This window comes from Mytilus californianus, unplaced genomic scaffold, assembly GCF_021869535.1.
Source record: "Mytilus californianus isolate M0D057914Y unplaced genomic scaffold, xbMytCali1.0.p SCAF_7, whole genome shotgun sequence".
NCBI classification, from domain to species: Eukaryota; Metazoa; Mollusca; class Bivalvia; order Mytilida; family Mytilidae; genus Mytilus; species Mytilus californianus.
The window spans coordinates 55,536,275-55,561,039 of NW_026262723.1; the positions used below are offsets into that span (position 1 = coordinate 55,536,275).

Consider the following 24,765-nt stretch of genomic DNA (forward strand, 5'->3'; position numbering starts at 1 on the left):
ACATACAATATATTCATATTTTACCACGGGTGTGTACTCAGAGCGTTTGAACGTTATATTAAAATATATTATGTATATTTTACTCACGGGGGTTGGGGTAACTTCGATTTTTTTTTTTGCAGGGGTGTGCCATTTTTGCCTCAAAAACGTACCCATTTTAATATAACATTCACTGAAATTCAGTACCTATAGTTATATAAATATTTAAGAAAGAATGACCTATACTTATATACAATATTTAAAATATGGCCCATGCTTATATAAGCACTGAATCTATATCATCACTCATAATTCTTAAATATACAGCTAGTATCCTCAAGTTTTTATATATGAATTTACATCGTTTAGTGCATATATATATATATATTATTGATTTAATTTAATATAGTAATTGACCATTAATAATGTAAGATTCTCAATAGCATTTTATATATATGATATGTAGATCATGCCCCAAATAAATTTACAGTTATCAAACGTAAATGCGTTTTAATATAGGATGTCATTAAAAAGGATGGTCATTTTTATATAAAATCTCGCAAAATTATGACCCATATTTTAGGCACATCCGTGTATACCCAATAATATGAAGTACCCTCCCCCCTTTTATGATTTTATTGATTGATTGATTGGTGATTGTTTTACTCCGCATCAGCACAAAAAGGCTATATCGCGGCGACCGTGATTTTACTAGTGCTTTATCTGGTTAAACGCCAGTGTATATTCACAAGTACCATACGTATTGTATCATTCTTTGATGAAATAACAATAGTAATCGGTTACCTATTATTTCTTTGTAGGACAATCAGATCCTCTAGTTACAGAGAGCCTACCAGGCACAGCATCAGGTTAATAGTGTTGTATTATATAAAGATGTTTCATTTTCGTATTCAATCTTGTTTTAACTTGATATATATTACATGTGAAAGAATGAACAAAATAATGATAACACTAATAAGCTAAGTTTCAGCAATTCTGGTTGAACCATATGTAAGATTTGATAACAGGTGCAATACAATTGCTTTAAAACTCAACTGAATGGGCTTAATTCTGACTTCTAGTTCTCTTCTTAATTGATTTAATTGGTTTTAATGTTGCACCTTCGTCGTACCATAGATGTATAAACCCATATATATGGGTTTATACATCTATGGTCGTACCATATATGGGTTTATACATCTATGGTCGTACGTTATTGTTTATATATTTCCCCTGCAGCTATCTTAGGACAATCTATATGTTGTGGTTAATTTCATTATTAGTCAAAGTCAGTTCATATGCGTGATACTGTCTGTGCGTCCGTACATTTCTTTATTTCTTCTTGTTTGGGATATTACGATGCGTTTGTCATTTTATGATTAGTCAGCGAAATTTTCCGCGTTAATCATGTCCTTTTTCACATCCTAGTACAGAATATAAATTTATGATCTCACTCTTGAATATCGTTGAGAACTCAGCGGTGATATATTTTTACTTGTTTGTGTCCCACAGTTAGAAAAGGTGTTACGAATGAATTGAAATCTCCTTTTGAACTTATATGTGTATCGAACAGAAATAATTTGCAACCGTTCAAACTATAAAGAAGTTAAGGCATATTTAATGCTGCAATAATTATTTCAAAGATTTTAATGATTTTACCACTTCCAATCACGAATAAAATATAAATCGTCAGTTTACATGTCATGCAAAAACTACATTTAACGCTGCAGACTCTAGTTTCATCATGACAAATCGTTTGCGCAGTCTAACATGAACACTCTTTTAGCATAATGATATTAATTTACACTACTTCTAATGTCCTTGTAAATGTTATAATATTATAGTTTTACTTTGTATACTACAGGACCATAAGAACGCACATTTTTCCACATTGTGCTCTTTTTTTTATATATGTTTGACTCTAATGTGCGATGGTCACGCTAAAGTGCGATGGTCTACGCTAAAATGCGATGGTTGTTTGTTTTTTTAAAGTCATATGAAACGAGTTTCTTGAAATTGTATTGGTATGGAAATTATTAAACCAATGCATGCATACATACTAAACTTAGTCTTGCATGCACGTTTTTTATATTTATTACACATCTATAACGTATTATCGACAAATTATAATTCATTCAGTGGTTGTTGATCGCAAGCTAATTAACTTTCGGGTTTGTTGCCGAAGCTTACCGGATCGTGACATTGATAAACAATAAAACAGAGCACGTGGAAAACGTGACAGATAAGAAATGAAAGAGCATGACATTTGTTTTTATATTTTCCATGTGTTCCCATTTGTTTATTTAACTATTCCTTAACAGTTGTTAAATGATTTTTTGTATTAAATTTGTTCTTTAAGAATCTGTTATTTGTATTAACCTTCAAGAACACGTGTGTTTACATTCTTTCATCACGGTTTTCCCCTCGCACTTGCGCTGTGCGGTGGCCAAAGTTATAACGAGAGGTCTCGTAGTTAAGGTCACTGCATACGGGAAAATATCGGTGAATTAGTGCCTGGGAAGTCAATAATTCAATATTGGTACATTTATGAATATTTTGATAATAGAAAGGATTTTCTTTTTAAAAAAAGTTTACGTTCACTTCTTTTAGATTAAAACTTAACCATTCAAGTATATAAAACATGTTTAACTTGTTTTTTAAATATGAAGTTTCATGTGAATTTAAGTGCGATCAGATCTGATGACACGTTAAAGTTTGATGGTATGACACGCTAAAGTGCAACGGTATATGCCGCGCTAAAGTGCCAAGGTAATACACGCTAAAGTGCCAAGGTAATACACGCTAAAGTGCGATGGTGTAACGTGAATTCGATTCATGCAATGGGGTTTGTTTTTTGCTGTGTTTCTATTGGTTTTTCGTCTATTGTTTTGTTTATTAATCATGCCGTTGTCTTTCTCTTTTGACTTGTTTAACACTAGTCATTGTGTGGTCCTATATAGCTTGCTATGCGACGTGAGCCAAGGCTCCATGTTGAAGTTCATAATGTTATTAGGTGCATACATCAACGACATTTGGTCTTAGGTGGATAGTTGTTTCATTGACAATTACACCACATCTTCTTATTTATTTATTGTTTTTTTTATATAAATCAGTCCGTTATTTTTCTCGTTTGAATTGTTTTACACTGGTCGTTTTGATATCCTTTGACCTTTATAGAATACTATATGCGGGGTTAGCCAACGATCGCATTAAAAGCCATACGGTAACCTTTAGTTAATTACATTAATGACATTTAGTCTTGGATAGAGACTTATCTCATTGGCAATCATATAACACTGTGCGGGACAAATTTGCCATTCCAAAATTGGCAAATCTGACTTTGTTGTTTTACAAGATAACAAAAATATTTTTTGGCCAAGTGATAGATCATTAAAAAAAAAATTCCCCATATGTCCCAACATGTCACTGTGGTCACTAAATCTGATTAAAAGTACATTTCCCATGGGAAATTTAAAAATTCCCATGGGAATATTAGAAGTTCCCATGGGAAAATTTAAAGTTCACATCGGAAAAAGTACTTTTCCCATGGGAATTTTAAAGTTCCCATCGGAACTACAATTTCCCATGGGAACATATTAAGTAAATAGTTTGTTTCCATGGGAAATTCTAAATTTCCAAAGGGAACTAATTTGTCTTCCCATGGGAACATCTTTTTCCCTTGGGAACATTTATTCTTCCCATGGGAACATATATTTTTCCCATGGGAACATTTATTTTTCCATTATTATTTTTTCGGAATCGGTAAAAGAGCTAGGAAATTTCGCAACGAACTGACGGGTACTAATAACCAGGAGCAGTTTATAGAAATGTTCATTTGATAAAAAAAAGATATGTAATTACAAAAAAATAAAGGTATTTCTATCATACTTTTACATTCAAAAGTCTTTTATTGTCATTAATTGATTGATAGAAACACATTGATTGTATTGTATGGTCGTTTATTGATTGGTTACTATTTAACGTCCAGCGGCTGATTTTACAATTTGAATCGTTCACCTTTGTTTTCGATTAATATCATCGTGCATTTCATGTAATATTGTTCGCTGAACTGCCAAGGATCAGAGCCATGCCTGCGTATTTCGGAATTTAATCTATTATTAAAAATAAATAAATCTGTTTTAATTTATATACATGGGAAATCACGAATCGTGTTTAAGCTAGGTTGTTTCTAGCTATAATCCTTGAATTTATGAAATTGACATCATAATTATTATTAAATTATACTTATTCTTTTTCATCTACGTAACTCTATATGCGTGTTTTTCGCCACTAGAAAGATGTGCACTGATTTTTTTTTTAAAGTTTATTTCATTCATTCGGTAAAATTTCAATTTCAATTTGTTGCTCGTTTACAAAAAAATATTTTATTTCGTTTCATTTTTAGCAAACACCTTTGAAATTCTTGTTAGATTTGTGTTTTATGATCTCTCCGGTAAATATCAAAAGAATCCAGAGTTTTGCATTTACAAGGACGGATGAGGGTTAAATACTTTATTGTATTATATAAACTTGTATTTTACTCTTGGGCTGTCTTCATGTAATTTACAGTTTAAGGGAGCATTGTCATCTTTTGCAACTAGATCAAAGACTTAAAATGATTTTTTTTGCGATTGCATACAGATAAAAGAACTATTTGATTTTTTAATTTAAAATAATTGCTGGTGATTTTTTTGTACGAATAGCGAACAATTCGAAATTGTTCCTATTTGCAAATTTTATTAAATTTGGTTGAGTTTTTTTCTGCACTAGGTAGTTGAAAATTTTATTATCTAGGCTCTTCCAAATCTTTAAATATGACGATCCCAGGAATTACACGTCGATGTATAAAATTTATTGTAAAATCGCGAAACTTGCATTACGGTCATATTTTGTATTTCTAAGTTTGAATAAAGAGTCTAAACTTTTTCAAATATTGAATACGCAACCAAATTTCTGTAACCTTATCCATGTTTGATTTATTTAATTTATGTTTCTGAAGTCGGTTGATCGGGTATTAGTTTAAGGTAGGCGTGGCTATCTGTAACTTTCCTCCAATCAGTTGGCCTTTTAGACAAACCTGTGTGCGCTGATGCGTGAAAACTGGCAATGACATTGTAATAGTTTTTTTGACAATGTATAGCAACATATACTAGTAATTGAATAAAAGTATATCATTCGATAGAAAAATTTCTTTCTTTATGAAATGTTTGTTTTAGGATTGTCAAAGCAATATTAACAACGTTATACGAGTTTTTATCGGCACGTGTCATACTTCGGGATATGTCGTGCGTGACCAATGTTTATTGTAGTATTTGTGGTCATGCTTGTCAAATTTATCTAATATACAAGTTTTAAAGATACCATGAAATAATTGCAATACATTTGATGGAAATTTAGATTTGTTTTCAGCAGTGCCGCCGAGATACGGTCTTGAAGAAAAACAAAACTTTGATAAAAGGATGCATAACTAATATGTGTTTTGAAAAAAATTAAGTGTCATAAAATTTGAATTAAGAAATTTGCGCATCTTGATCACTTTCGATAAAACAGTAAATAAATGCATTTATGTTACATCGTTGATTTTTATGTTTAGAAGTGATTTGTGACTGTTATATACACATACGTATAAGCAGAGACATATATTATACATGCACATTCTGGTTTAAGCTTGCTATAAACACACTAAAAATCTTTCTTTGAAATATCAATCATTTTTTTGGCCGACTTGCTTAATAAGTTTTTTTATTTATAATAATTATCTTAAGTTTCATTTCATTTAAATGCTTCAAAATACTATAAGCCTACTGCTGTTAAAAAAAATTAGGGGCAAAGAACCCCCCCCCCCCCCCAGTAATATTATGATACTATTACGTGGTTATTTTTGTATTGGCCTTGTTATTGGTCCGAGGCTTGCAGTATTGGCCTGAGCGCCAATACAGAAATAACCACGAAATGATATCTTTATTAATTTACTACTAGTAATGGGACAAAACACAGAAATATTTAAATTGTTCAACATTTAATAATAATAAAAAATTAACATCTGAATAGTAAGAATTTTTTTTTCAAGTTTTTTTCCAGGAACAATAAAACTAGTCTATTATTTGTATGCAGTTATTCTTGAGATGAAACAATTTCACTTGACACTGTGCTGGTACATGTTTTCTCTTTCTCATTGCTGCTAGAGACAATATTAATATTGATGGTACCACCACTAATTACGGCCCCACAAAACAGTGACAATGGATTGTCTTGTTTTTCTGACTGCATTTGATTACTAGATAGATTGGTCATTTGTGCTACACATGAACTTGGTCCAATTATAGGAACAATACTGCACGGTTGATTTACATTAATAATTTCACCTTTTTGTCCATCAGATATGTCAGAACTGTCATGATGTTCAGATGATTCCGGTATCATTACACTAGAAATAGTTTGTGATGCTTCTTCCTGTTGTTTAACAGACGGAACAGAATAATGATTTAACGACCCAATGTTTTTCCCACCTCCCAACTGTGCAACCTCTGTTACTGGCTTACCACTTTGCAGTAAAGTAGTTGCGAAAGTTTTACGGCCTGAGTGATTGACCTTACGTCCTTGCAGTTCTCCCCTTTCAGCCATGTTTTTCATAATACGACTTAACTTGTCTTTTCCTACACATTGTTTGGAAAACCAGACATTTGTTTTTGGTTCCACTAATGGCCTTAAGTAAAATCTAGAATCTTGGTCTACCGTAGGCCTATGACGCCTGTACTCTTTATAAATATGTATGGGACATTTTTCTCCTGCATGTAGTTCTTCAAACACTTTGGGCTGAACAGGTCTGTAATCTCCAACTTTTTCCCCACTTCTTGTTTTAGTGCTACGTTCTGAAATAAAATCAAATTGTTAGTTTATTTGCAATAGGTTTTATGGACAAATGAACCAATATTGACCTCGGCCGGTGGCCTCTGTCAATATTGGTTCTTTTCTTGTTTTAGTGCTACGTTCTAAAATAAAATAAAATTGTAAGTTTATTTGCAATAGGTTTTAGGGACAAATGAACCAATATTGACCTCGGCCGGTGGCCTCGGTCAATATTTGTTCTTTTCTATTCAAAACATTATTTAGCTTGTCATTTCTTCAGGTTGATACGATTTTGGATCTTTAAAAACATCTGATATTGGGTCAAGATTGTAGTTTTGGAACATTGAAGCTGGTACACATTCATACTAGTACATGCAAGCAATTACTGATAACTGAGTCAGATAGAGTTTGTCAGCATTTTCGGTCATGTTTGTAACAGCAGAATATCTAAATGTGCATGCAAATTGGCTTTTTCATCAGAATATATTTTTTATTTTTTAATAAGAACTTCATGTAGCAAACAAAAATATCACCAAAAATGTCAGTAGCATATGATACATACCATTGAATTCTAAATATTCCTTTCCACTGGATGTTTTTTTAAGTAGGACATCTCCCCACAACATATTGACATGATCCTGTCTACCTCTCAGACCAAAATATGCACCATTGTTCAACCAAATTGCATTTAGTAGTGCTTCTGGATTTTCTAGATAAAAAAAAGTAGAACACAACTTCAATCTTTGAACTATACATCATTATTCTATATCAATTTAAATGCACAATATGAAATAGTAATTAAATAATAAGTATTTCCTTGTAAATTTCATTTTATTTGTTTTTGTTACAACAGCAACATTCAACTGTATTTTTTTACATGTAATTTGTGAAATATTTTCTACAATTTACCTATATACACGCAATGTGCCTTTTTTCTCCCATATTAGGTTGAGATTATTTTTTACTAGATGTTAGTAAACAAAACCGACAGACAAATGTATCAAACAAATGTAATAGCTTGTGTGTTTTTTTTTTTGGAGAAAAGTGAGATAAGTTTATGAAAAAAAGGTAATACATACGTGTACCAATAATTCCTTTTCCCCTTAGGATGCCAATTTCTTCTCCTGTCAAGGATTCAGCTTTATTTGGTTTATTGCCTTTTCCCATGGATTTCAGGGATTTCTTTTTTGTCTCCAGTACTCGTCTAGAGTGGGCAAACTCTGGATCTTTTTTTATACTGAAATATAAAGTGTTGAACATTAGGTTATCTTAAAACACATTAAATGTATTAAATTTCAAAATTCAGATTTAATATAAGGCAAATCAAAAATTCATTCGTACGTGTGTTTCCACTAAAAAACATTTTTTTAAAACTTTGTTCATACATATTTTGTAATTTGTTCAACCGTTTTTTATTAAAATACACTTTTACAGGGGCCTAAATGGAAAAAAAGGGGTGGGGGTATTCTGACTGTGCATTAATGCCATTATTGAACTTCATAAATAAAAACTTAGTAGATCAGCTTCTGTTGATATATAAGATTTAGATAAATCAATAATTGTACCTTAGAGTAAGTTTCATATCCCTGAAGTATCTATCCAAGCTGTTATGAATCCCATGTAGACTGTCTGGTTCATATTCTGACAAGTCTCTCTTTCTGACTCCCAAAAAAAATCTTGCTAACAGACTGTCCGGATCTCCTGTAGTTGGTGATCGCAATACTGGTATACCAGTATTGTCTACAATACTGGTATAAAAATTTTGTACCAGTATTGTAACTTTTTAAAAAAAAAACAGCAATACTGGTACATTACTGATATACCAGTATTGTAGTTGTATTGTTCACTATACTTTATTTAAGGTGTATAATGAAAAATGAATTTTAAGCAAAATTAGATATTGAAGATCAAAGGGAGATTAAATGAACTAAAAAAGATGATTATAGAGGATAATTGTGAAATCAATTAACAACCAGTTAGAAATAATTACTAGTACTTGTACAAATAAACAAAAGATTATTGTAATCAACTCATCTTATTCAAACAATTGTTAATTTATAAATGATTGCTAATAATTTTATCATATTTCTATATTTTATTTAATTCAATTTAGATAAAATGAAATAAAAGCTTTATTATCTGAGTTATTATTTAATAAATTCAAGCAAATTATTACACTATAACACTGTAAATTCAGCAGTTACATGTATGTCAGCGTATATTTTTTACAGATTTTTAAACATGTATACTAAGATCATATGAATTTGTTTGTCTTTATTTTCTTATTAATCTTTCACAATAAAAATGATAAAAGATATCAATATCCATTAAACATAAAAAGTTGCTTAATAGGGGAACCTGATTATAATCAAATTAACTAGTTTGTCTACATGAATGTTAAGGGTAGTTAAAGCATTTGATTCAAACCAATGGGCAATACAATTTGTAGCAAATATATCTACTGGTACAAATACTCAAATACTAATACTAGACAAGCACTCCTAGTGTAAGAGAGCCATACAGGTGCTATCTAAACAAGCATGTAATCTAGTAAGCATAAGAGAAAGTCCACAGACTGAATACCTAAATATCAATATAGGAAGTGGGGGTTGTAGAAATGCCTTCTGAAGAAGAAATAAACAATACCAATGCTGATGATACAGAAGCTATAACAGCATTAATGTCAATATAAAATTCACCAAAATATACTATTGGGTCTTGGAAAGAGACAGCTGGAAGCAAACAGAAGAAAGTAAAGAGTTTATTAAAATGCTGAGACAGTACTGTTCCCTTAAGAAAAAAAACGTCAGAAGATTTAAAACTTTCTTTGGTTACAATCACAGTGTACCATCAATGGCATCATCAGTTAAACCAGAGACATATATACATGTGTATATAGACATATATACATACATTGTATGTGTATATAGACATATATACATATGTGTATATATGTCTCCGGTTAAACATACAATCATTCCATATAAAATTGTCATGTCATATGTTAATATCATTATGCATATATATATATGACACCTTTAATAAAAGATTAATTAACTATCTGTATTGTTTATTTAAAAAAAAAACCACAATACTGGTACAATACTGGAATACAATACTGGTACATATTTTTATACCAGTATTGTGCACAATACTAGTATACCAGTATTGCGATCACCAACTACAGGAGATCCGACTGTCCAGTTCTTTAGGGAGAATTTCTGTTGGGTCCCTCATTTTACCAACTGATATGAAGAAGTCTCTCACAATTTTAAAATCGCTTTTGGTCTTTGATCCAGTGTTTTTGTTCTTATTAATGTCCAGAAATTGATCAGTCTCTTCATCGGTGTATATTTTGAATCTACCTACACTATCCTCATCATTTTCTTTGTTATCGTCGTCATGATCATCATCCCGTAATAATTGGGCAGTCATGTTAGTCTGTGGCATGGTTGGTTGTTCAACTTCAACTTCTAGTTCCTCATTACGTACAGAGTTTGCGACGCCTGTCACATTGTGTCTAATTGTCTCCGCCTTAAGTTCGGCCAATTCTTCATAGCGGAAGATATCTTCCACCAATGCGTCCATCATTTCCTCTCCGTTTGTTATTTTTTTGCGTTTAGGCATGTTTTTGGTGTGTAGAAAGAACGACAGTGTCTTGCAGACGACTGTTTACATATCTTTGCCTTCATCTTGAATTTCTAACTAAAAACCAGAGAAGTTCCGAAATCCTGTATTGGCCGGATCGGAACTCGGCCAATACAGAAAAAATCTATATTGACCGAGTTATTCTGTATTGGCCGAGTTGATACTTTTGTATTGCATAGACAGTTATCATCATATTAAGTCCAATAAGAGAGTAGTTAATTAATAAAATTGTATTTATCATTTAAGTTATTGTTTTAAAACGTAATATCATTTGAGGTCAGCCAAACCCCAATTCAACAACAAGGAGTGTTTACATAGATCGCACAAGGTATTCAACTTGATAAATCAAAATTTAAAAAAACATGTTCTTCGTATTAAATTTTGATATTTCAAGAAACTTTTTGTAATTTTTTGCTATAATCAAACATGGCTAGGAAAATATCAGCATTATTTTCATAAGATTAAAAGTTAAAAGTTGTTTGTGTAATATTTTTTAAAACTTTTTTTTTTAATTCATTTATTTTAGTTTTCTTTCAAAGTTTCTTACGCCGGGTCTATTTTGTTTTAGCGGGTTTGATCTTTTTATTATGTTCAATAAGTAATAGTAAAATTTATTTCCATAATGATATTGTTTTTGTTTAGTAATATACATATATATGAATTCCTAAATTACACTTGGAAATAAATTTTGAACAATGAATTTGTCACCATTTTGCTTTTGTCGTCTGCACAACTTAGTTTGGTTCTGAATATGCATGAAATACTTGCCACTGAACGTTAAACAAACGGCAAATATCCACAAATCCATCTGCAATTGCGCTACCCTCTGTTACATACCCGTCATTTTGTCACATGATTGGTACTATTCTTTGAACAAATTTCGTGTTGTAAGCCGATTTTGTCCTACATTTAAATTGTTCTTGTCCATATGCAGTATTACGTAAAACTAAATCCTATAAAATAAATTTGGTGCATTGGTTCTCTGAAACGCGTTTTTGTAAATTTGAGCGTGTCAACCCCCTCATGTAGTAGTGGTTTCGGTTTGTATAAACATACAACAAAAGTCTATGTTGGTAGTCAGTTATTGTTTCATTTTTCATATTTTACAACTGGTGACATCAAATAAACTTTTATTCTTATATTTGTTTTCTTCTGAAAAGAGCGTGTTTGTTTTTATATGAGGTGTTATAAATGGTCCCTCAATATATATAAATGCCTGCATGGTATACTAAGCCATACGTTTTTATTGGTTTGATTGGAGTAAATTCAAAATCGTGTTTCGAATAATAATATATATTTTTTTATGCAAACCGAAGGATTTCAGAATCTGTAGTATTAATGTCTCGTTGTCATATCTCTGTCGACGATAGGTTAAAGTCTGCATTTTGTACTAATCCATACGTCATATACTATTAGTCTCTGGTGTGCAAGTTTTAAGTATAATGCACAAATTTAAAATAGGGTTGTTATGTACTCTTAAACTTGGTTAGGTGGTATGGTTTCCATGCACCTACCTGTTATAACAGATATGATCGGCGTGCACTACAGCGGAATTACGGCTTCAGTTGTTATAGTAACCACAAAAAATGATTGGGCTAATTTGGTCTCTGTTGAATAGTTTATTTCATTGGCAATCATAGCCCCCATCTTTTTAGAGTGTATACATGTACATGTAAAAAAAGAAACCAACAGCAATATTTGACGAAGATGATGTTGATAGTCCAGTGACATATATTACATGCATATCGGAACAGAACTTGAAATTGACAACAGGTATTGATAGAACCGTCGCTTTTACAAGGTAGTCACGCTTAGTTGGAATTTAACGTGCTATTTCACAAGGTTCACGTTATAGTTATACAATATAACTAACAATTGTGATGGCGAATTTCTTAAACTGTTCTAGAACAATCTAATTGAAATATAAATCTGTGATTTTACTATTTTCATAACTTCGACGAAGCAAAGCAAGTTAGAGATAGATCTGGACTGATATGCCTAAAACCACTTAAGTTACGATATCCAATTGTAGTATTAATTTATCGTAGAACCTGTAGAAAAATCCGTCCGTTCGGAACAAATCTTAAGTAGTTTTATGCATACTGGCCCTAAATTTAAATCAGAATGGTTCTGGAGGTTTCTCTCTTATTTTCAAAATACATATTTTAAATTGTGACTTTCTATAGTTCCGTAACTTTCTATCCGTACAAATCAACGATCGACAAGTGCGTACATTTTTGTGAAATAAATATGTATTTATTTGATTAGGGACTTCCCGTTTTGAATTTTCCACGGAGTTCGGTATTTTCGTTATTTTACTTTTGCCTCCTACATTCATCAATAAGAAGGTAGGACAGAAGGTCACAAGAAAAAATTGAAGGACAAGACGTCACAAATTAGTTTTTAGATAATTTTTTGGCAAAGATCTAAAAAAAAAACTTTTACATTTTGAAAACATTTGTAGTAAAAAGTATAATTACAAAAATACTGAACTCCGAGGAAAATTCTAAAAGGAAAGTCCCTAATCAAATGGCAAAGTTCATGATTATAAACTATTTAAATAATTATCCATTGGTTAAGGTTTAGGCTTTTTTTTTTTATAATTTGAGTCCATTCAGTAGAACTTGCAAGGAATCAATGAGATACAATTTATTGTTATATTTAGTTTAATTATACACAGATTGCAAACCAATTTCCTTTTATTTCAAATTATGAAGAATTTACATTGACTCCGATGATTGAGAATACTTTGATTATTAATTCTTTTAAATGCATATGAAAAAGGTAGGATCAGGTATCAGTATTGCAAGGGAATTCAATATTTTAACCCTGTCTAGATCCAGTATTTATGCATAATTTGGCTAGCCCTGGTCTTTATGTAGTAGAAATTAATTTCTGTGTTGATATTATTTGGTTACAGCAGTAAAAATATTTACCAAAATATTAAAGTAACCCTTCGAATAATATATTATGGCACAGAGTAACATTTACTGTAATATTAAAGGAGGGGCGTAAAAGAGGGGGTATCTGCACGGAAGAACGCGAAATAAAAATTGCCATTTCACGATGAAAGAACAATTAAAAGTTTCACGAAACACGGTGAATAAGGAACCTTTTTCACGGCTGCACGTGAAATAAAAATTGCAAAACACGTTGCACGAAAATAACCCTTTACCACCCTCTTAAAGCCCTATTTCAGTTTTGAAACTGTTTTAAAAATGATAAAATGTGTTTACCTAATTGTTTTAAAAAATGTCTGTAGTATCAAAATATATTTAGTAAAAAGATAATTAATTATTTTAATAATATTCACATGTAAATAACATCATATGGTGCTAAATATATATAATAGGTACAAATAAGTTTGTTCATGAAAAGTGTCAACAAAGGGATGTAACTCGTAAATTACTATCGGCACCGCTTCGTCAGAAATTTCGACACATCGAAGTCAGTGGCGGATCCAGAGGGGGGCGTAGAGGGCGTACGCCCCCCCTTTGCTTGCACTTTTTTTTTTTTTTCTTGTAAAATGATTAATCAGACGACTTCGCGAACTTTGCCATTCCCCGTGTATTTAATTTTTATGCGACAATTCTTTACTTATAAAGATATTTTTCGCTCGTATCAGTTTACTGTAATATATTATTGATTATGTCAAAGTCATGTGATTCGCTACGGTGGAGTTGACCAGTACGTCGAAAAAAACGTCACTCAGTCATTTTGAAATTCAAATTACAGTAACACATTGCTTAGGCTGAGGATGACAAGTATGACGCCTTCAAAGCGACAAAGTATTGAGCACGCCCCAGCCCATTAATAACATTGCTGAATAGTGATCCCCAGTCAGTAAGCTCTAGATATAGATTTAAAGTCTAAGGTACGGATCATTTGATTTGAGGGGGCAGTCTGAGATATTTTAGAGAAAAAATTCTGACCCTGATTTTTGCCTTAAACAAAAATTCTGGCCGTATCTGGATTGAAAACAATAATCTTGTCCACTTTTTTGCTATTAGAAAAAAGTATTTTCAACAAAATTATTTAGCATTAAATGAACATGATGAATAAAAAACGGGCTTAATTTTTTTGGGGGGTTGCATGTGAATCCCATATCTGACCGGAATGTCTGTTTCGCCGAACTTATATACTGAATACTTTTTTCAAGGCCCGACAGCAACCTGCCTGCTGGGTGTGGCCTATATGTCTCCATGTGTCGACCGTCATTCACAACTTCATTGTCATTTCCGACTCATTCGTAGCCTTTGATTGATTTGGAACCCCTCACTTCCTTTGTTGGTTGAAACATTTCAACCAAACATTTGGATAAAAATTGCTTGTTTGTCTTTCTTCGTGTCGGTCGTATTGTAAATTTCATTGAATAGCCGTATATCTTGTTTACAACAAGAAATCTGTGAGGTTATGCTAACTAACCATACAACAAACGAGAATTTTCCATGTCCATTTTTTTACTGACAAATCCCACATCAAATATATTAATTAGTACATAGCTTTGGATCCATCCAATCATTTTATAATAGACAATTAATGGAGAGAATACGGCACCAAAAATGTCCAACCCCTACACTTTAACTTTAAAATGCATTTTACACTTATTTTATGTTTTTTAGCCAAAAAAAGGTCCAAAAAATTTTTCGCCTCGCTCCGCTCGGCGAACTTTAATACTACGCCCCCCCCCCTTTCCAAAATCCTGGATCCGCCCCTGGAAGTGGCACATTTGCGTATTACATCGTATTAAGTGGCACAAATTTGACACGGGTCAGTTTATAAAAATCCTCATCACATATTTTAAATTCAGCATAGGTTCCCCAGAAGTTAAGAAAGAAATTTCCACTAGTGTGTTGAAAAAAATTGACGCGACGAGTGACGACCTTGGGTTTGAAGGCTTCGTATTCTAACTCAATACGCTTAATCAAAACAATTTGTATGTTAGAACTTCTAAAAAGTATATACAGTTGGCATTTGTAACTTACAGCATGCTTTGATTTCATTTGATATGACTTTTTGGAGGAAACAGAGTCGTTACAGTTGAAGAAAAAAATACCCCAAAAAATGCCCAAATATGGTAGTCACATGACTTCCATTGTTGCTTTAAGAAATGGGGTCAAACCGGGGTCAGCTGTCCGACTGAAAAATTTGCACGTTATCTCTAAATATAATTGTTTTCAATCACAAACATGCAATATATTTATATATATATATGAGACTTTTAGGGTTATTCTGGAATAACAAAAAAAAGTCAGTTATTTTTCTTTAAACCTATAATGGTTTCGGCAGTAAATTGATGTTCTTTATATACATTTTGAATGGTTTATGGGTTCTACTAAAAAGCGACAAAAATGTCGTTTTGGCGTACTAGCGGTAAACGACAAAAATGTCGTATTGGCGCCGAAAGGGTTAACAGCGAGATCAAAGTTTTGCATTTCTGTTACTGTGGATGATTTTTCGGGAAATAATTCCTCCGTATACAAACTCTTCTAGCACCGACAAAAAATGTTCCGGATTGGGGTCATTTGTTTCTTTTCTTTTCTTGTCTAGTAAAAAACCTTCATCTGCACAAACATTCTCGTTTATCGGCATATCCATTTTTGTTTGTAGAAACGGCTTGTAACGTCATACTTTCGCAAACAAAATTAATGCACTTTCGCGGAAAAACGCAATTTAGCGTATCGCGGCATCGGACTCTTGCGTGATCCATTAAAAGGCACAGACCATCGCACTTTAGCGCATCAAACCATCGCACTTTAGCGTATGCCATCGCACTTTAGCGTAACCATCGCGTTTTAGCGTCCCCATCGCACTTTAGATATATATATCTTTTTATATTTTTTTTAGATGTTCTTATTCCCCTTGGTCTACTTTGGTAACACTACTGGTTTCTAATCAATGAAATAAATTCCCCCAAAAAAAAACAGAGAAGGTAAAATCCCATTGTTAATTTTTTTCCGCAATATTTCTCAACACGAAACTTTATACACTTTTTGTTATTTTCCTTTTCAGATCATGAACTTGATATGACTACTATCTCGACTTCAAATACTATCACTGAAAGTAAGTTATTAGCCATTATAATATAAATTATGAAAAAAAAATTAAGATATTTTTTGGGAAACGAATGAAAAAAATGAAGCAACACGTTATAGATTTCAAACCGTATGAAATCTATAACGTGTTACTTTCATTTTTTTCATTTTAGAAAGGATTGTTATAAATCATGTCAGTTCCGAAGTACTGACTACCGAGCTGATAACCCGGGGACTGATAGCCACCAGCAGAGATATCGACCCAGTGATGTAAAAACTGAAAACATTATGTTATAAACTGCATGCGTCCCAAGCACTTTTTGAATTTATCTTCACCAGGAACGCTTAAAGCCGCATATTTGAAAGCCAAAAATGTTTAAGAACCGAAACAGTTGAAGAGCTATTTGACCAAATAGGACCTTATCAAAATAGCCAAATCCAGCTAAGGTCAATTTTGCTTGAAGGAGTTGAAACCTTAGTTTCTTTATAATTTCAAAATGTATAAACGGACAAATTTAAGAAAGGTTTGTTATAAATCATATCAGTTCCGAAGTACTGACTACTGAGTTGACGATACCCTCGGGGACTGATAGTCCACCAGCAGAGGTATCGACCCAGTGCTATAAAAACTGAAAACAACACGTTATGAATTTCATGCGTCCGCAGCGCCTAGTATATCTTCCGTAAAGCAGTATAAATAAACAAAACAGCAGCAAATAACAAACAAAAAACAAATCAATCATAATTATGTAAATCACAATAAATATAATATAACATTCAAACATTATGTACATACATGTATACGTAATATGCAAGTCACAAAAGGGCTGATTGGTAAAGACGTAGGTATGGAAACCGGTAGAATGGTATATACATGTTTTTGACAGCAAGGAAAGAATAAACTGTTTGTACGAATACGCGCATTGTTGTTAACACTATGACAAATAATATGACGCATCAAAGCATACACAATTCTGAAAGATTTTACAAATTGTTTGAAAGATTGTATTATGGAACCATTTAGAAGTATTGAAAATATTGTTTGTTGGAACAATTTGGAGGTATTTGATAACGTTTGTTGAGGTTTTTAAACATATATATGAAATGAAAAAGTGTCTAGATATTTAACCCTGGTTTTTGTTGGTTATATCTCAGGTGACAAACAGACTGTACTGAGACTTGATGATAATCACCGAGTAGAAATTTACCAACATTCGCTCAACCGAAAGCTGTACCTATGTAGTTTTGGATGGGATGATTATGATGCTGCAGTAATCTGTAGATATCTAAACAAAACATGGACAGGAAATGCTACAACCGTTGATAAATTGTTTGATATGCAGATTCGTCCTTATTCCCTGCATTGTGGTGGACATGAATCTAGTTTGTTAGCATGCAATAATACAAAGGAAGAAAACGGTTGTAATAGAACTACAGTAGCTGGTGCCATATGCTGTCAAGGTACAAAATGTTTATTCACTGAATAAGAAAATGTATATAAATTTATAATAACCAGTGCCAATATTGAATGTAAGGTGGTTATATCTCTACAATAATAGTTAACCAGCACTTGTTTCGACTAAGAAGTCAATAAAAAAAATAAAGTCACGTGGGCAAATTGATTTTTTTAATTCATCTATATAAGGAGCTAAAAATCATGAGCGACATGACAGGTGTCACTAGTAGAACATTATCTGCCCATAGACTTCCGAAATAACATAGATTATGCCTAATCATTTGTGGGTTTCCTGTTGCTTAGTCTTTATTTTGTTTTCTATGTGTTTTGTGGACTTATTTATCTTTTCGTTGAAATAATTGTTTTTTCCATATTGTTGCCAAATTCTCTTCAACTTATGAATTTTGAGTGTCTCCTTACACTGTAGCGTTCGATCCGTTTATAAAAGCAGTTTCACAAGTTTAGTTTGGTATTCTTACTGTTCCATGCACATAAATAATCTTATTATACATTTCGTTCTATCACATAGCCGTGCATATTCATATCGCATACAAGTTATATAGTCCCCAATGTATCTATCATGCATGTGATATTTGTCATTGCATCTTAAGCGCCCCTCAATAAATCCGTCGTATTGCTATAATTATATATTCCAACTATTCTCGGACATTTAACCTTTGCATGTAGATTAGCACTATATTGGTTTTTTTTCATTGGTACCGGCAAACCAGGGGAATGTGTTACGAATCCTTCAAATAAATTGACCTTAGTAAAATCAGGATTTCCAACCTTAGGTATGCGTTACACTACATTATTAAACGTTTACTACTAACGAGATAACATTCTATTTCGAGATATAAACTTCAAGTTCAAGTGAGTGTTAGTTAAAGTGAGTAAATATTTTGATTCTGAATTAATTTTTGATTTTATGTTCAACTTAAGAATTTCGTTTTGTAATTTCGAAGAACAGTTCGAAATGAATTCAAAATCGTACTAAATCCACGAGTAATATCAAATGCTCCAGAAGTTACAAGCTACATCTGTCGTAATGCTAGATGATCAAAATCGATAATAACTTCCCAAATCCCTACGAAAGTTAAAGAAATCAATTCGTTTATGATTTCGTTCGTCGATACAATATCACTCAAAGATGAATAAAAGTTTCTGAGTTAAAAACTTATTATCCCATTGGACATGTATATTCACGTTTTAATTGATTTTTAAATCAATAATAACAAGTCTTGAAATTAAACATATAAGCAGATAAAAGAGCAATATATTTTCTTTCTATGTTTCCAGGAGTTGCTGTAGGTGTACCGGTTGGTATAATTGGTATGATCTGCATTATCGTTGCCGTCGTGCTCATCAGACGAAGGTATGATATAAAAATGTTAGAAATTAGTATTGGTAACCTTGAAGTTCATTTGGCACTACACATAAAAGGGTCGCGTAATCTCAAGTGTGATATTTCGAACTACCATAAAACAATAAGTTTAAAAATATTCTATTAAAAGTATCGAATCATTTTGTTTTCAATTGTATATTGTCGGTACGGGGACAAACATGCATGTTTTTACCTCTCAAATTAACCAGTAAATATGTTTCGTTGTAACCATGATCGCTATTGGAAAGTACCATAGCTGGTGCATTGTATCTGTTTATATTTCAATGTCCATTGTTGACATGAAATGTCATTTGCATGGTCATATTTATAAATGAACTGTTTACAAAGCTTTGAATTGTTCGACAAACTAGGAATTCTATACACCTGGCCATCGTTTCACAAAAAATCGTACGACAATCTTAGATTTTACGTCGGTCGTACATCAAATCGTAAGTTTTGACCGTTTCATAAACAATCGTAAATAGAATTTTATCGTAAGTTTAATCGTAACCTTACGAGTGTTAACAGGCAGTCGTAAGTCAAATCGTAGTGATTTAACCTGTTGACATTTTGTTAAAATCAACAACATAACGTTATCTTACAGAAATTAAGTTCCATTGAATGAACAGCATACATGTATTCATGTTATTATGTCCCAATCATAATTAACTGAAATTTTAAATTCCTGAAATAATAGATTACCCTAGCTATATTTGTCAAAACCCTTCGGCATTGTTCTTGGTAATTATTTCGCTTCATCTTGGTAATTTATTTGGCCTATTAATTTTTTTCATTTCGAGCGTCAATGATGATACTTTTGTAGACGAAATGCGAGAATTATTTTGTATAAGGTCCCACGTGAATATTCATCACTTTCCTTTATAATAAACTAAATAATAAAAAAAACATCCATCTAGTATAACTGAAAACATTTCCTCTACCTACAGATGTATACGTGAGAATTCGGATAAAAAATTCGCAAACTTCATGAATAACACAACAGATGAAAACTATTTAGGTCAGCAAGATATAGCACTCCCTCAGTATCCAACCAACAACAAGGTACTGTATAGCCAGGTTCCGAACCGCAACACAGACTCGATAAAGACCGAAGACGGCCAAGATTATAGTCACCCATCCAAAGACACAGAATCCCCGTATGCCCTATCTGAGGAAGGAGTATATGACAAGACAAATGAAAGAAGGCATGTTGTTAACGAAACAGACATGTATAGCCGTACTGTCGATACCGTGTATGATTCTGCTGAACAACACATGAAACAAGATAGAAAAGAGGAGACCTATGATCATGTGTTCGGTCAGAAAACGGAGGATTATTACGACCAAACAACAAGAACATAAATTGAAATACTAAGCACTGCACTGTTTTAAGAATCTTTTCCGCCAATCATTCAATCAACGAAGCATTCAGACTCTCATTTCAATCTTGAATTAGAGTTTCTAGAAGAAAGCTATTTGATTTTTTTTTAAGTTTTTGACAAGTGTTCTGGAATTATTTGTTAGCCTGCAGGATTCCGGGAACTTCTCTAAAGTTTTGTGAGGATGGATGCACTCTCTTGAAATATAAGTTCCATGTGACTCAGTTTGGTGGCTATTCATTAATGTGTTATTTAGGGGTTATCTGTTGGTTATATTATTGACAACATATTTGCTGAATTTGGAGGTGGACTTTTTCAACAAATTGTCGGCAGTCCTATGGGTACGAACTGTGCGCCTCTCCTTGCCAACCTCTTCTTATTTTCTGAGTACGAGTTCCGTCAGACACTTGTCAAAAGCAAGAAGATTAAAGAAGAAGCCACATCATTTAATTTCACATTCAGATAAATTGATGATGTTCTTTTCATTATCAATCCAAACTTTTCTGATTGGGTTCCATTAATATATCCTTCAGACCTAGAAATTAAATAAACAACAACCACGGCTTCCTCTGTCTCATTTGTAGACTTATACCTCGAATTTGACATAAGCAGTCATCTCAGTACCAGAATCTATGACAAACGATTTTTATTTTAAATTACTAATTTCCCCGACCTTAGTAGCAATATAACAACTTCACCTGCATATGGGATATACATTTCCCAACTCATTCGGTATTCAAGAGCTTGCAGCTGCTACTCAGACTTTATAAAACGTCACCAGTGTCTGAGCAGAATGTACCAGGATTATGTAAAAGAACGTCTAGTCCTTTTTCTAAAAACAGTTCATCAGAAGATACTTAGACCTTGTTGAGAAATATTCAGTATCAACTTCACAAACAATACATGATGGTCTTGAAGTTTAGATTCTAGGTACTGACGATATTTATCATCTTAATTACATGTATTAGTGTTCTTTTATTTGTCTTTGCAAATTATTACCTTTACTGTCCATTTTTGGTAATATCCCTTTGGCGTGTCTCGGTACTTATACATCCCGGCATTGTGTTATCGTACTATGGTAAATTTTTGTATTGTTGACTTTCATTTTTGCTTATGTGTTTTTTGTATATGTCTTTTTGTTTTACTTTGTTGACACATTTGTTTGTTTTTATAGTGATTAAGATTATAACACAATGTTGACTGCTGTACCCCTATTTTTTATATTTTTACCTATTAACCAGGTTTAATCTACCATTTTCTACATAAGGAAATACCTGTACCAAGTCAGGAATATGACAGTTGTTTTCCATTCGTTTGATGTGTTTGAGCTTTTGATTTTGGCATTTGATAAGGGACTTTCCGATTTGAATTGTTCTTGGAGTTCTGTATTTTTGTTATTTTACTTTTTTTTTGTAGTGCCAGCTTTTCACTCGATTTACTTGCTGTCAATGCTTTAGATAATGGTAACAAATGTTTATTATCATTCTCAATTTGAAAATATGCCATTGAACTGGTACCTGTATGTCATTTGGTGACGTAAAGATTTTTTTTTCAAACATTATTATTAAATAATTGTTTTTTCGTTTGATTAAGCTTTTCTTTCAAGCTAAATTTAAATAAATGACAATCAGTAACAATTTCAGTTATAACAAGGAAATAAAATGATGAGAATAGGTTACGGTTTCTATTCTTTTTCTAGGAATGTTATCAGACAGAAACACATCCTTTTTAGATAATTGAAAACATCTCATCCTTTCATCGTTAACGGAAATGTCTAATATTGTCTTTTTCCTTTCCTAGAAATGATCAGTTCACATATTTGCATCTACAAATTCGTGTTCTATGGCGTCTATGAATGCAGTCCTTTCAGGACATGCTACAATTTAATAACAGGTAAAGTATGCAACCATTATAGTCCTTTTTCAACAATTTCGAAATGTGTTCAAATTTAACCTGATAACAAAATACTGTTATTATTCTCAGCTCTTTCATCAGAAAAGCTGGGGGAAAAGATGAGAAAGTCAAAGTGTATATAAACATTAAAATATCGAATCAAAAGAAAATGAAAGGATGTTTAAAACTAAACTCTACAACTATTTCTTTTTTGTAATGAATTTGTAAATATTATGCCTTTTAAATTTTAAAATTGAGAATGGAATTTATTGATTACTGTTCAGCAGTACATTATGTTAAAAACGTAAGGGCCAACAAAACATGCCTTTTACATTGCCTCATTAACATGCTCATGGTCTTTAACAACACTTATTAAGCGGAGATTTTGGCCCACTCAATTATCAGTCATCTTTTATATAAAAGTGCATATAGTCATTTTTGTGCTACCTTACTTTAGTAGGAGGCACTATGATCCTGTTCACCAATTTCCGAAATTGTCGCTTTAAACTGTAAAAACAACAAAACCTATGGCTTATAAATGTTATTATAGAAATGCATGGCATGTTTTTAACTGTTGAGTGCAAATGAACACACTAAGAAGATCAGAGGCAAATTAGGAAGATCAGAGGCAGAGCGGTAAAACTCTTTCAGGATCTATAAAATATCTTATGTTCAATCTAACCATGCTAACAGGTGTCAAATCGTATTGACATGATTATGTTTGATCAAGTTCGTAGTTATACGAAAAAAAATGACTCAGAGCATGAACACCAAAATACCAATCGTTAATTGAATACTTATAAAGGGCTTTAATTGCAATTTTTCAAATATGTGACAATAGGCAAAACATAAACTTGAAAAATACAGGCGCTTTCATAATTATTTAATAATAAATAAACATTCGCTCGAGATAAAATGAATGAATATAAATGCCCAACCCATGGTTAAAGGAAAACAAAGCTACGGCTGCTGCCATTAATTATTTCTTTATCTATGACTCATTTAAGTTGCCTTGTAAACTTGAAAAGAACAATAGCCAGACAGAAAGTATACAGGGCAACTAATCGGTAATTAAAGATAAATATAATTCCTTATTTGACTGACACCGTACATTGCTTCTTTATAGTTGTAACCATTGAATGACAAGTGTTGTAGTCATCACATGCAAATGTGTCAATATTTGTTTTTTATACTACTGTTCACAGCTGTAAATAGCAATACTAGAAATAAAAAAAAATGCATATATGATTAAACTCGTGAATTGACCTCTTCTCTGAATAATCTCCATAAAATATTAAATTGCCAGTTGGTATCCTGTCAAAACCACACAAAACCCATTGATAGCAAGTAAAATTTACTTAAACTTAATATTACAAAGTGAGAAATTTACCATACAAAATTAAAATATGAGTAGCTAACAATGTTATACTATACATAAATCAATAATTTTGCTCTACTTGTATATATGTATTTAGTACACAATTATATTTAGATCACCTGAGCGAATGTTTGGCACCGTCCACGGCAAATAAAAAAATTGAAATGTTTGGAGTGTAAAACATTTTTTATAAAAATAAGAAGATGTGGTATGATTGTCAATGAGAAAACTCTCCACAAGAGACCAAATGACACAGAAATTAACAACTCTAGGTCACTGTACGGCCTTCAACAATGAGTAAAACCCATACTGCATAGTCAGCTATAAAAGGCCCCGAAATGAGAAATGTAAAACAATTCAAACGAGAAAACTAACGGCCTGATTTATGTACAAAATAATAAAGAAAAACAAATATAATATACAGCAACAAACGACAACCACTGAAGTACAGGCTCCTGACTTGGGACAGGCACATACAGAATGTGGCGGGGTTAAACTAGTTTGAAGGAGCGCCAACCCTCCCGCTAACTTTGGACAGTGGTGTAACAGTACAACATAAGAACAAACTATAAAAATCAGTTGGAAAGGGCTTAACTCATCATGTTTATACAAAGCATAAATATGTCTAACAAAAACACCGAATGGACGTGGCAGGGTACTTATACATCCCTAAAATAAAAAGACACTAAGTACAGATATGAGAGTACTCGCAGTTACTGACAGCTAGTTCAAAGCCAATAACATCTAATAAAAAAAGCATGCAT

General features: G+C 32.4%; 2 protein-coding genes and 1 long non-coding RNA gene across 3 annotated transcripts in view; 2 read left to right on the plus strand and 1 right to left on the minus strand.

Annotated features, from left to right (window-relative positions):
* Positions 1 to 17,998, plus strand: part of LOC127708471 (uncharacterized) — a 36,053-nt gene extending 18,055 nt beyond the window's left edge. The window contains exons 4-6 of the mRNA XM_052213339.1: positions 801 to 848; positions 16,489 to 16,539; positions 17,667 to 17,998. Of these exons, the coding sequence (XP_052069299.1) occupies positions 801 to 848; positions 16,489 to 16,539; positions 17,667 to 17,998 (431 nt within the window). The remainder of the gene's footprint in view (positions 1 to 800; positions 849 to 16,488; positions 16,540 to 17,666) is intronic.
* Positions 6,063 to 8,016, minus strand: LOC127708190 (uncharacterized). Its single transcript, XM_052213039.1, has 3 exons — positions 7,908 to 8,016; positions 7,391 to 7,537; positions 6,063 to 6,851 (listed from the first exon to the last, which is right to left on the minus strand). The coding sequence occupies exons 1-3, from the start codon at positions 7,993 to 7,995 to the stop codon at positions 6,094 to 6,096; spliced, it is 993 nt and encodes a 330-aa protein (XP_052068999.1). The 5' UTR covers positions 7,996 to 8,016; the 3' UTR covers positions 6,063 to 6,093.
* Positions 17,999 to 18,682: 684 nt separating the features above from the next.
* Positions 18,683 to 22,291, plus strand: LOC127708283 (uncharacterized). Its single transcript, XR_007985230.1, has 3 exons — positions 18,683 to 18,761; positions 19,267 to 19,342; positions 20,299 to 22,291. It is a non-coding gene; the product is annotated as an uncharacterized LOC127708283 (long non-coding RNA).
* The last annotated feature ends 2,474 nt before the right edge of the window (positions 22,292 to 24,765 follow it).